Source organism: Falco peregrinus, chromosome 12 (assembly GCF_023634155.1).
Source record: "Falco peregrinus isolate bFalPer1 chromosome 12, bFalPer1.pri, whole genome shotgun sequence".
NCBI lineage: Eukaryota > Metazoa > Chordata > Aves > Falconiformes > Falconidae > Falco > Falco peregrinus.
The window spans coordinates 12,981,683-12,995,729 of NC_073732.1; the positions used below are offsets into that span (position 1 = coordinate 12,981,683).

Genomic DNA, 14,047 nt, shown 5'->3' on the forward strand with positions numbered 1-14,047 from the left:
GTCTCTTTGAGATAGCTGCACTCTTCAATACTGCATTTCTGGGAAGGATTTGAATGGTGGATAGGTAGGTATTGGTGAAATGAAATAGCAAGCTCTCCCTCACCTTTCTGATGCGTACTCCTGTCTTCCCTGCCAAGAAGACTTGAAAAATATGTTGATCTACTGCAAGTATCAGACCGGCTCTTACGTACGGTATCTCATCCAGAGAGGATGAAATGAGTTTTCTTTTGGAACACTCCAAGGGAACTAGCATCAATACATTCATTTTAAACTAAAAGGGAGTTGTCTCTGTAAGTAGAATTAGATTCTGTATGTAATTATCTTGCTTTCAGAAAATCTGTCTTATTCACTAGAGGAAGGTTATTTGGATAAGAAAAAACATCTGGAAGAGCTCAAAACCCAAGCTGATGCGTACCAGGGTGTACTTCAGTTCTGAAGAGTTTCCAATAAAGATCTTTGAAATGAGGAAGCTTTGATGCCAATTTGGTCATTTGTATGGAAAATGTAGCTAAATAATTGCCTCTTAGATGTGATTTGCAAGCACTGCAAGCAGCATTCTTAATTCTGAGCTTGCATTTCGAATTTTTAAATGTTATGAGTTTGTTTGTGTATAAGTGGACAGAAATACCTGCAGCTAGTCTGATTTGATTGGGTATGACAAGTACAGACATTCCCAGATGATTTGAGCTAAGCTACATTTTCATACATCCCTGAGGGCAATCTCCATAACAGTACTCACTGAAATTTATTCTAGCTTAGCAGACTGTAACTGAGGGCTGCCCATGCAAATAAATTGCATAAACAAAACAGAGCCAATTAGATAACTGTGGTGGGCTGACCATGGCTGGACACCAGGTGCCCACCAAACTGCTCTATCACTCCCCTCCTTGGCAGGACCAGTGCAGGGTAGAGAAAATAAGATGGGAAAAAAACTTGTGGGTTAAGATAAAGGCAGTTTAATAAAGCAAAAGCTGGGCGTGAAAGCTAAGAAAAACAAAAGATGTTATTCTCTACTTCCCATCAGTAGGTGATGTCCAGCTACTTCCTGGGAAGTGGGGCTTCAGCACGTGTAGCGGTTGCTCTGGAAGACAAATGTCATAATAACAAATGCCCTCACTCCTGCTTTCTCTTGGCTTTTGTTACTGAGCAGATGTCATCTGGTATGGAATATCCCCTTGGTCAAGACCCAATACAGTAACATATCTAGAAAGACCTTTAGCATGTATTAACTAGAAGCCAAATAGAATTTTAATGTGGAGCTGATATTGGAAAAAGGGATATGAAATATTAAAAAGTGAAAAAAAACCCTTATTGATGAGAATTACCTTCTGAAAACATTCTGTTCCAAGTCTCCATTTCCATACTGAAATTCCAGCTATAACAAGCGTTACAGAAATTCCATAGCATTTTCCCCCTTGATTTAAATGCAACACTGGTCTGTTACAGTAAGGTTCATGGAGGAAAAAGAAAGAAAGCTTTATTAAGCAAGAATACCATCATTTTATGTGGGATTTTCTCTGTTTTGGGAAAGAAGCTCTTCTAAAGTTCCTGCTAATAGCAAGTTTGGTTAGTTTCCCAGTGCTCACATCTCCTGTTCCAGATGGTCAGTGATGTGAAACTTTAATTATCATCAAGAAAATAAGCTGGGACTAAACCCTTCCTCAAAGGTAAAAAGAGCAGATGGACAACCATAATTTCATTATTATAGAAATAATACATGAAAAGGATTCCTCATCCACCTTTAAAATCAGTCACTCACTTGTTGCACAATTAACTCCTTGCTCTATAAATTTGCAGGTTACTCTGACTGGTTAAATGGCTGCTTGGTACATAATCCTTGCTAACAATATTTGGAATAGTAGCCAAATTCATCTTGGCTAAGGGGAACCAGTAAGTTAACTGTTTGGGCTGAGCTTCCATCCAGCATTTTGCTTTCCTTCAGGTTTTCAAGTAATTCTATTTTATTTCCCTCCATGGTGTTACAGTCATCCCTCCTCATGATTCTTTGTGAGAATAAAATCACAGATAGTATTTATCTGGAATAAGGCAATGGCTGACTCCGGAGATTCAGTTAGTCGTTTGTCCAGATCTGTAGCTCACAGACACTGAATTCCCTAATTTTTTGTCAAGGATTCAAAGTCTTGCGAGTCAGTACCATGGAGAAACTCTTCCTATGCCTGTTTTAGGTCTTTGATTTGCATGTTCTAGGTTAGGCTTTGCAAAGGCAATCACCCATCTAAGCCTGCCACTGCTCAAACTGAGCTCACAGAAGCCTCAGTTCCTCCAGTTCTGCCAAATTAATTTACGTAACGGCAGCTACGAAGAAAGGGTCTGGGGGCAACCCCGTGTTTCTGGCAGAATCTCATTCCTTTTCTGAGCTCAGATTCATTACCTGATCGCAGTGCGTCACTCTTTAGAACTGGCTGTCCTAATTCCTATACTTTTCACAGTTTCATTACAGTTCAGGAGCACATTTTGATGTGCTACTCTAAGGATTTCAAACATAGATATTCCTAACAAAGCAACATAAAACTGCAAAATTGCACCAGAGAAAAATAATCAGGTTTTCCTCTGTATCCCTATGATTAAAAAAGCTTTTTTCCCCTCTAAAGAGTCCTAGGTAGCTACAGGTTTATGTATCACTGTCATGATCTGTATTTAGACAGTATGCCTTTTATTTGTTTCTCAACATCTTGTCTTTTCTCACCCTTTCTTCTTTTTTCTAGCCATACCTTCACAATCTCTATTTGTTGCTTTCACCAGTTCAATTTCCTACTTTCTGTTTCATCTCCTTTCACCATTTCTTCCCACTCTTAGAAATCTATATGCCACCTATTTTCTTTAAGCAGGAAAATGTTGTATGTGTTAATCCTTTTTACCTTTTTGTCATGTCTGATGTCACAGGTGCTTCTGTTTCCCTCTTTTCTTTCTTCCTTGGTTAGAAACGTGTCCCTGTGCACACTTTGTACAGTAATTGGCAAGGAATGAGGCTTATACACTTCTGAAAATAAAGTACCTAGGCTGAAGAGTTTTATGTGTAGGTATACTAAAGCTATTAACTGCGTGTGCATAAGGGCCCACTTATGAATACAAGTGGTTTTTTACACTATTACTTATGCACTAATATGCCTAGAACGTGTGAATAACATCTTGTCTGCACTCAGATACATGATAGAAATGGAACTTAAATGAGTTTCTCTTTCACTCCAGTGGCAGAAATAGTATGGTAAAAGACACAAGGAATTGCATCAATACATGGTTTAAAAAATGGTTAAAAATACAAGGTAGATAGAGAAATAAACATTCTTTTTTAATATGTGGTGACACAATACTGAAGCAATCATATTTTTTGCTATTTGCTAACAGTGCCTAACAGATCTCAGCAGGAGGTGTGGGATACAGGCTGGCAGACTTCGTGATGTTCTTAGACTGAATGAACTCCCAGTTACCTACAGATGAGGAGAAAACTGAAACAAAGCATTGGCTGATAGAGAAATCTTTGTTTCCTAATTGATTACACGATACAAAAGGTTTTGAGATAGTACATATGGAAGTTCATGATGTCACTTTTAAGGCCACTTTCTGACTGTAGCTGCGGTTTAAGGGAAAAACATGATGTGAGAGCATTCGGCTGTCTTTCCTCTGCAACATTTGTTATTCAATGGGCTTAGGGATCAAAGTGTGATAAAACCTGTACAGAATAATGCTCCAAAAACGGAAGGGCAAAGGATCCAAATTAGAGACAGTCCATGACAAAAGAAGAAAGCTTAAAATAATCATAAAGTGAGCCTCACATCCACTGAGATATGCATTAAGGAGACACCCATCATAGCTTTCAAAGCCAGTATTATTTCCTGCACATCCTAGCTCCCAGCTTCATTATTCAGCAATATAGTTATAGTATCTTTTCATGTCCTTTATAGAACTGCTGTTTTTAATATGAAATACACTAGGAATCTGAATTAGAAATTGGGAAAAGTAGGAAAGCAACATTTGCAGGATAAGGGATAGTTACTTCACCAGGCCAAAGACCGAGTGAAACAGACTGAATATTTGTACCTATATTTGGTGTTTGTCAAACATCTGTTTCTTCAGTCTCTGATTACATTTTCCTCCTGAGTAAACTACCTTCAAGTTCAATGACATAATAACAGAATTAAAACGACAGAAGTAATAAAAATACAGGTGAACAAATAATCTAAACCAGAAGGATTTAAAGGTTCTTATTAATTTTCTCTTTGAGGTCCATTTGACCAAAAGAGCTTCTTATATTTTGAAGAGATCTAAACAGAACTAAAATTAGTAATATCATGACTGGACCTATCAGTAAGAATCACCAGTGTGACAGAAGGAATTCTCTTGACTTCCTAGGACAGTTATAGAGATCACTGCCTGAGAAATGTCAACCTTAGAGCCTGTTCAGCACAAACTGAGCTGAAATCTGGCTTCTGAGTTATTTCCCCTGGAAATGGATATTGTTTTTCAATAAATTTGTCTCAGTTCCCTTTGCTGTGTTATTTTAGAAAGCCCCATATAAGCCTCCAGGAGAATTGCTACCAAGTAAGAATGGTTGGAGCATGATATTAACTTGTGTAAGGTACTACTAGACTAGAATGAAAGTCTTTTTTGAGCAGTGAAGAGTTATGGTATGACATGTGTTGGTACATGTCCATCCTGGAAATATTTAAAAGGAGCCGTGAAGCTACTTTTACAAGAGATTTCTTCACTGGGTATAGCAAAGCTGACCATCACCTTTATCAACTTGCCCTGCCCATTTTCCCCTCAAAACTATGCCCTGGTATCACAAACACATTGAATAATTAGAGTTCCTCCTTTATACTTTATCCTACTGTAGCAGATAAGCTGTTTATGCTGAACAGGGAAAGACAAAAACAAGATGAAATGGGCAATATCCAAACTATTTATCATACATTTCAAGCCTTTTAAACTATTAAAAAGGTGTCTGGATTTTATGGACAGTTAATTTATCAAACACAGATATGGTGTCTTGAAATATATGTATTATTAGAGAAAATATTCTCCAGGAACTTTGGAAAATTGAATTTCTTTATCAGGGTAAACTGCTTGGTAAATCTTTGAACCAATCATAGAAGCTTATTATGTAGAAGGGGGTTGCAGTACCCTTCTACCAGCACAGATTTTTTTTTGGAAAAAAAAGGAATGTTACCTATTTATTCCAGAACATCTTATCTGGCCAACATAGGATCACTGAATTCCTGACACATTATTGCATCTGTGAGCATCAGCAGAAACACGCACCTCACCAACAAATACTGTTCTTATCAGCAAGGGGTCATACAACAACAGGATCTGTTACCTCCAGTTCTTATCTAGCTCTATGAATTTAGGCTTTCAGGGCTGGTCCTAGAATTTTGCAAAGGGAGCTTTACAGCCTGACTAATTTTTACTAATAGGCATGAATGAACTTTGTGGAATGTATACAACCAATAGATACTTTACAAAAGAGGCAGGGTATCCATTTCAAAACAGTCCAGGTTGGTTTTTTTTTTTACTTTCCTTTTCTCCTTTTTCTGAATCTCAAAGGTTATCATCTCTTCCTTTACATACCATTTAAGGTACTTTATAATGGCAAGCCAAACTTCACAAGAGAACTATGCTTGCAGTATTACTTTCCTCTCTGTCCAGAAATATCTACACTTCTAAGCCTTCCAGGGCAGTCAGCATTTTGACATGGGAGGTCTTAATTTCATACGTCAGCTAGTTTCTGTGTTCTCTGCCTTCACTGCTGTGTGATCCTCAACCACAATTTTTATCTCCAGTATTTTCACTTCATTCATGTATCAAACAGTTCTTGATTGCATATAACAGAGCTAGTAAATCCATTCCTTGCCACATGTCACAGCGTCACACATCCTGTGTCCCCTGGCTGCCGCTCACTTTTTTTGACTGCTGGTGAAAGACAGTGCCATATGGTGATGTTCCTGATGCCCATGTGTCTTCCACGCTCTCGCTTCTTCGAGGAAGGGGATGAAACTCATCAGGCCCACTGAGCAATGGTACAGAGCCAGCAGAGAAATAGTCATGTTTTTCACATAATGATGATACAAACATTTCTGATATTTGCTACAATGGAAACCTTTCTTGTGTAATGTTCTCTTAGGTAATTTGTTAGCAGGGAACACGTATTCATTACTGCTTTCTACATCCTGCACTCAGCATGAGAAAGATTAAATAGCTCTGCTAAATATACTCTCTCAATGCTAATGACCTGTTCAGCTACTTTTCAGTCACATCTCAAGCTATTCAATTTTTTTTCTACAACTTCTTCCAGGCTTTCTTCATTAAATTTCTCTGCAAATGTGCAAAACCTCTTGGCAGACCAAGTCCAAACCTATAGTGTGTGCATTCAAAATATATGTGGATGTTTTCTTCAACAAGTAATATATTGTATGAAGACAGAACAATGAAAAAGGAATGAAAGTGAAATAAGAGGTTAAACATCTTTGCTCAGGACTATCCATAAGTTATTAATTTTCAGCCAGATTCTACAGTCTTCTTAACGCATAACTCCAACTGAAGTTACTGAGATGTTTCTCAGTTTTGATCTTTAGAATGTGGTCCGCATCTGGTAAGTGCTTAAGTACACAGACAGGTCATTGTATTGTCTTGTCTGTAAAGTACTACTTATAAACCTAAGCAACGATAAACATTCCTGGGTCCAAAATCTGTGAATGAAAATATATCACCTTCAATGCTGCATCCTATAGCATGAATGCCTGTGCATATCTGAAGCTGAACAAACTGCTGCTTTATGATGTTCAGAGAACTGGCTGGCAGAAGGTTAAATTTATAGCTACAAGAACAGCTTTATGTGTGCTGGAACATTTGTAAGCTAGATTTTCTTGTTAATACCTTTGCAAAAACGCTGAAGTTGAAAACCCAGAAGTTAGAGGATACAAACAGGGAGTAAAAAAAGCTACCATCTGGAATCTTTTATGGAAACATTCACTACATCATAGACCAACCCCCAAGAAAGCAAAAGAAATAATTTTATGCAGTATATATTATGATACAGCTATTCAAGAAACATCATCTTAAATTATATTCTTTCATTCTGAAAGCCACAGAATACACTCAGGTAAACTCCTTGGTGATGAAGTACAATGTATCTGAAGAACTGAGAATAATTTTTTTTCTTAAAAATTGTAATAAAAATTTGATTGAGAAGATCTTTTCATAAGAGTTTGCCATAACTTGGTGTCTAAATTTAAATTCTAAATAATGAAACAATCTCTAATCGTGAAGAATATAAGGATATTTAAACACACTCAGAAGATCAAATATCTTACTTTTCCTACCTATGTTTTGTTTTAATTTAGCATATATAAAATAGTCCTACAGATAACAGTTAAGCTGTAAAAAGACACTGAAAGCGTGCCGAGTAAGTGCCAAAAAAGACACAGGTGCCAAGTCAATTTCCTGGAAAACAAAGCATATAGGAAATATTTGTGGCACAATTAGTCATATAGGTTTTTCTGGATAAAAGCAGATGTGATGTGTGTAGTCATGTAATATGTATTGTCTTGTAGGGGTCTGTTGTTTTTTTTTTTTAAATATTTTGATACCTTGATATAAAACAGGATCAAAAATTACTCATTTTGAATATTTAAATCCTCATTTTCTTCCAAAATGTTTCTTTTCTATGAGAATTCTCATAGACTTTTTATTAAAAGGAGGCTTTTGAGCTAAAAATGAGAAGCCGTAAGCAACTCTGCAAGTTACTTATATAGGAGAAACCCCTTGTTACACCCCCAATACCCTTGCTTATAGTGGCCCCTGTATAGATGAGCTCTCCCAGGTGCACAGCAGCTTGTCAGCCTTTCTGCAGCCACTGCTGTCAATGTGATTCACAGTGATCCCTTCTGCCAGGATTATCTTAAAATAGCACAGTATAAATGAAATCTTGCAATTACCACAAACACCCAGGTGTTTGGTATGGCAAGATGGCCTATAGGAGAGTTGCTAATTTGGCCTGGAGAACTTGTGTGCTTGACCAGTATTTTCTGAGGGCAGCTGGCCACAGCATCTGTAACACACACAGCTCGTGTGACTTACTAAATCCATATGAAAAATGTAGGGGTAGCCGGTCCTGCTGCTGTCCTTAAACTAAACACCAGCACAGGAAAAACGGAGGTTGGAGGGAGAAGCTGAAGGAAAAGAGAGCTATCAATATAAAGCCTTGCTGGCAGCCAGCCATGCTACCTTCACCTTGCCAAATGGCCACAGCCAGCCGTAAGAGCCTTCCCTCTTTCATCTTCCTCTCTTTCCCCCAGCGAGTCACTCCTGCAGATGTTAACTTGGTTATGCTGTTACACTGTGTATTCCCTTACTCTGTTTTCTGTTTACTATTACGTAGCGTACAAAATGACTTATTAATGCTTTTCCAGATTGGTAAACATTATTCTCACACCTTTTAAAATAGTCCTCTATTACTGTAATTACGAACATGCTGTGTTTGCACCATCCTGAAAAGTGGTATGTGTTACAGAGCAAAAAACTAGCCGTTCTTTTGCAGTGACAGAAAAATAATATTCTTCATTTAAACTCAGGCTGTTTTAGTGGGGTGTTAATGCACTGAAGCTGACATTATTAACAGGTATATCTTTACTTAAAAGGCTACAGGAAGGAAGGTCATGTTAGGTTGCAGAAATGTATTTGTGAAGAAGCTGATTATTTAAGCCAGAAATGAATGAAATGTAGAACTGATTATGCCACCTATTCCCTTCAGTCTCTACATATGACTAAATATATTAGAAAAAACAAAGTGTCAGTCACACTGCAAATACAGAAAAATACTACCAGTTTTCCAGTGACAAGAGATTCTATAACAAAGAAGAGCTGCAATGTCCCATGTCTAGTGAAGAGAACACGTGAAGGAGATAGCCAACATTTGCATCAGGCACCTTTTCTGTAGATTTCTGTATCTGTATGCAGGCTGAGGGTCATAACCTTGAATACTAGGAAGAGTAGAAGTTAGGCACTTGTGAGTCACGTACTATCCGATAGCATTTTTCTTTCTAGATTTGCTTTGCAGTTGAGTTGTACCTTTGGAGAGATCCACATGCTTTGACATTACAGTGATTGAAAACTAGAGACACTTGAAATATTCTGAGTTTCCTTGAGCTGCTTGTAGCCTAACTGTTCCACAGTCTACAGGAACCTTGCACTAACAGCTGAAGAGAGTCTTAATGAGCTATAAATGTCTAGGCCTTTATTAAACAAAGACAAGTGAGAGAGAAAAAAATCTCAGACTTTTTGTCACCTACATGCTTCTTTCCAATTCTAACAGCTGCTTTAATGCTTTCCTATCTGTTCTCTCTACTGAGGCTTCTATTCTTTCCTTAGTTTTCCTTTTGCACATTTTATTATCTGATGTACTAAATGCTCTCCTAAGTGACACATTCCAACCACAGTCACTGAATGTGACAGCTGTGCTGTATCTATTCATTAAATGCTGTGCTCAGACACTTGACAGCGTTTGAAAATACTACTCTTGCTCTAAGAACAATGTAAGGAGTTTAGTGTAGGTGAATGTAACTACACTTGATAATTGGAAAATGTCAAATTAAATAGGAATACTATTTTTTTTGTATCGTGAAACAATTTTTTTTGTTGTTGTTGTTTCCCCCCCTCCCCCCAGTTTAGTTATTATAAGTTTCTCCATGGACTTTCAGACAAAATATAAAGCTTATTTTTCAATGATGTAAACTCTGTAACAGTCTGTTTTTCTGAAGGGTAGGATAAAACCTAGTTTGAGTAACTGTATTTTAAGGAGAAAAAGTGGCACTGAATTGAGGCTTATTGTGAAGCATCTTCAAGCATCCAGGAAAAATGAATTTCATTTTGCAGAGTACTTTTAAGATTATCTGAAAGGATTATTTGTATTTCTAGAAAAGCTCCTGGAAGCCTGTAATACATGCAGAGTGGAGTTAACTTGATATCCTGTTAATCATGTACTTAGCATCTGTGTTTTTAGGACAGAACATACTTGTGTGATTTTGGCCCATCATTTGTGATCTGTTTGAGGATTCCTGAGAATAAAAAAGCTATATATAAATTTAAGATAATATTATCAGCTGAAGTTCTGTCAGATTCAATAGGCAGAAGTAGATAAACTGAACTACTGTGTACCACTTTGTGGTTTTAATCTTGGAAAATAATAGAACACAAAACATTAAAAGGAACCTATCTGCAATTTTATAGTTGCCCTATGTTCTAGGTGCTCATTCAGCATTATTTCTTCAAGATATCTTTAGATAGGAGAATAAATCCTATTAAATTAAATTTACATATTTTACTGTACTGCTTTCTAGGTTGAAGAAAATGAACTAAAATTGCATTCTGGATACATGGTTACCATTAACAATATTGGAATTCTGGTGTTTAACAAGCCAAAACCAACTCCTGAATTGCATCTCTGCAATGAAATCTTCAAAACTGTATCAGTGAGAATTATACCAGGAATTAAATCTTGTAATTATCTCACCAAGTAACAAACGGAGGTGGGCGTACTTACCATGTCAGCACGATAGCCACAGCATCGTTTAGGACACTCTCTCCAAACAGGAGTGTGTACAAATCTGTATCCACATGCAGTTCATGGAAAATAGCAAGGACTGTCACTGTATGGAGGCAAAGCAAAGTAAGGCTGTTACTTTCATATTCCTCTGGTGGTTCAAGATATAAAGCAGCATTAGAATATGGGTTTGAGAAGTACAGTCCTGTTTATTGCCTGAGTGGATAACAGTAAGTTAAAAGGGATCAGCTGAAGTATAGAAGATCCTTAAATCCAGCAAGTCTTTGAGTTTTGGTGCTTCAGCTGAATTAGGAAGAAACTTTCCCTCTCACACAGAGAATCATGCATAAATGAAAATCTCACAGCATACTTTACTGTGCATAAAGGACTGTGGTCTTGTGACCAAGAAGAAATAAGGGTGCTGAAAAGACTTGGGTTTTGCCATATGCTTTGTGTGCGATGAGAGTACCGGTTTACCTGTTTTCAGAAGGATATAATGATGTAATGCTTACCCATTACATATGCTCACTGAGGAACATGCATAGTAACCCTATACCCTGTCCCACCAGCAGCACAGCCTCTCTCACCTCAAGTGTAGCATATCTGTAGTCATGAAATGCTCTCATCCAGATCCGGATATCTGATACTTTTGATCCATTTTAAGGTTCCTTCAGCATATCATTAAGTCCCTTCCTTCTCCCTGAGTTATATGCTATGCTTGATTTTTAGCTTACCAGTGCAATAGGAAAAAAATAGTGTGTGTTGAATTTAAATTGAACTTAGGCAAATCATTTAGACACACACGCTCGAGGGCATTTAGACACTTGGCTCGTATTCAGGTAATTAAGTCCTGTAGATATTAAAGGATGCTGTAGTTGTTTCATGCCTCAGTTTCCTTACCTGTAAGCAGGGGATTACAGTCCTTCCCAAGATATACCTAGCACTTCATAATCTCCAAGCACAGAAGGCTTCCTCTGTTCTATGTTGATATTATTATTCTCTCTCTGCATGGACAGAACAGAGCTTTCTCTTTTCAAACAAAACTTAATGTAAAGGACCCAATTATTTGTATGGTTAAAAATCACATGGTAACTTACTGCTTCACTGGTGCTCATTCTAGTACATAATTGTGCAATTGACTCAATCCTCATAGCCCAGGAATCCCAAAGATTAGGAGTGCCTCTGGGATGCCATGTTAACACCTGACATTTCAGAAATTAAAATTATATTGTTTTACATTGAGATGGCTGTTGATAATTCATATAAAAACATGCACGGACAGATGATTATGCTTTGTCTTAATAAAATTTCTTGGAACTTTGAAATCATTACTGGTAAGATTTTCTAAATGGCACTTAAATATCTGTGTAATCTAAAAATCAGTTTAAAACCCAGAATAGATTATCAGTTCTCCTGTGAGATTTTATGTCAGAATGATCTCTGTGGATGTTCTATCTTTGAAGAATTTTGGAAGTGTTATTTCATATAAGACATTTTAGGAGATGTGTGTAGCTGAACATTTGCTGATATCGCTATATTTAAATTAGCTAGTTATATTTAACTATGCTGGTAACCTCGCCCACCTACTCCCAGTGCAGTTATATTTTAATCTAGGAAAAGAGTTCTTTCCCCAGAACAGCTCAAAGATGTAGGAAGAAATTTTATTGGCAAAAGATATTTTCTTGGTTCACCAATACCTATATTCAGGTTTTTGCTTGATTAGCAGTGCTGCCTTAATGTGCTAAATGAAGACCCAATTTAGTCTCGCATTCTTTGATGTCACTGGTGTAACAACAGCCTTGTTTTCTAAAACTATTTGCCATTTCCAGCTTTTGCTTATTAGTTAATTAGTCTGGGCTCACATTAACAGTCCCTGTGATAATGAAAGAAGGAAAAGAAAATAGTAATCAGTCCAACATACTGTGGGTATGTATGTGTAGCAGGCCAAGCCAATTAGACAGATGCCTACACATTCTTCTCCTTCCTCTTGCCTCCTAAGAAAACAGCTTTCTTTTCTTGCTTCCTCTCCCAGCTCTACCCCAAAAATCTGACTTAAAAGACTTCAAATGAAAGCAAAATAACAAAGCAAGCAACACAGGAATGCATCAATTGCCTCTTTGGGAGAAACTCCCCAGTTCACCCAGTTCTCAGAAAGTACCTTCCATTTCAAATGTTTCTCCCATTCCCACTGGGGGTTATTGGATCTTCCTTACAGCATTGCCTGTCCCTGAACAAAGAATTCTGGTCTCTGCTCTGTCCTTATGTTTGTCTGGCCCCAACAGCCTCCAGCCGTACCACTGCTGACAGATACTTATCTGATGTGTTTTTAAAGAACTGAAGTGATGTTGGTTCCACAAATCCCAAGGGAGACTAATTTGCTCTTCAGTATTCAAATAATTTATAAATGCAGTTATTCCTGAATGTCTAAACTTGATCTCCCCTCCTGTTCTTCAAGTCTGTAGTTTCCATTCCTAGCCTAACGAGGCACACATAATTTGTCATGTTTATTCCTTTTCTTTCCAGCAACATTTTGCCTATTCAAAGACTCATTTCAGACACCTCCTCCCTAAAGTGACTCACTTCTTTCAGTCTCCTCCTTTCAGTAATGTTTTCTAGCCCTCTAATCACTTCTAATCAGCCCATATCTTTCCTGAAATACAGTGCCCAAAATGAGATCCAAGTACTGTAGTTGACAGGTGCTGTCAAGAAATAGCGCAAAAAGTTGCTGTAGAACATGTTAATAAATCCTGTTTTCCTTTTTTCTTTTTTTTGCTATGTATTGGTACCGATGACATTTTCAGGTTGTAAATGTGAAAAACTTCTCAGCAGTAAATGATCATTTCTTACTCTCTATCTATGAAGTTGATTATTTCTAAGTGTAGCATTTATCCTTGTTGATTTTAGGTCACTGCAAGAATCATATTGAGTTCTAATTGTGTCCTTCAGAGTGTTTGCTATCTCCTCTGAGGATAGTATTATACATTAAAGATGCATTCTCTATTGCATTAGCCAATTCATTAATGAAAATGTTAAATAGTATCTGCCTAAGAACAGACAAGTAATCTTTAGCACAAGCACTCCATCTGAGTTCAGTAAAATATTTTCACCTTGTTTTGCCTACCACCGTCTAGTCATTTCCTCAAGATCACATTTGCCTTTGTTAATTATGAGAATCTATGGATATAGTTCATTCAGAATAGGCATAATAAAAGGGATGTGATACTCTACTATGGAAGAAAGTTCATTTTAACTGCTCTCTGGATAGAATAATACTCTATAAATAGTTATCATTGTCCAAAGTAGTCACATCATGTTTTGTCTGATGGGTGACTTTAAAACTCAAGGGAATTATTTTAAAAATTCGATATTTGCTATCATATACCACAGTAACACATCTAATCTGTGAAAACTTTCATATCTAAGTAAAGATCATAGATACTGCATTGCAATAAGTACGGCCTTTCTGGCTTTCAGAAGGCAATTTTGAGG

General features: G+C 37.2%; 1 protein-coding gene across 5 annotated transcripts in view; it reads right to left on the reverse strand.

The window, feature by feature from the left end:
* Positions 1–14,047, reverse strand: part of SLC9A9 (solute carrier family 9 member A9) — a 214,204-nt gene that overhangs the window by 147,878 nt on the left and 52,279 nt on the right. For all 5 annotated transcript variants that reach the window (XM_027787215.2, XM_005237721.4, XM_055817589.1 and 2 more), the window contains one exon: positions 10,559–10,664. In XM_027787215.2, coding sequence (XP_027643016.1) covers positions 10,559–10,664 — 106 coding nt within the window. The remainder of the gene's footprint in view (positions 1–10,558; positions 10,665–14,047) is intronic.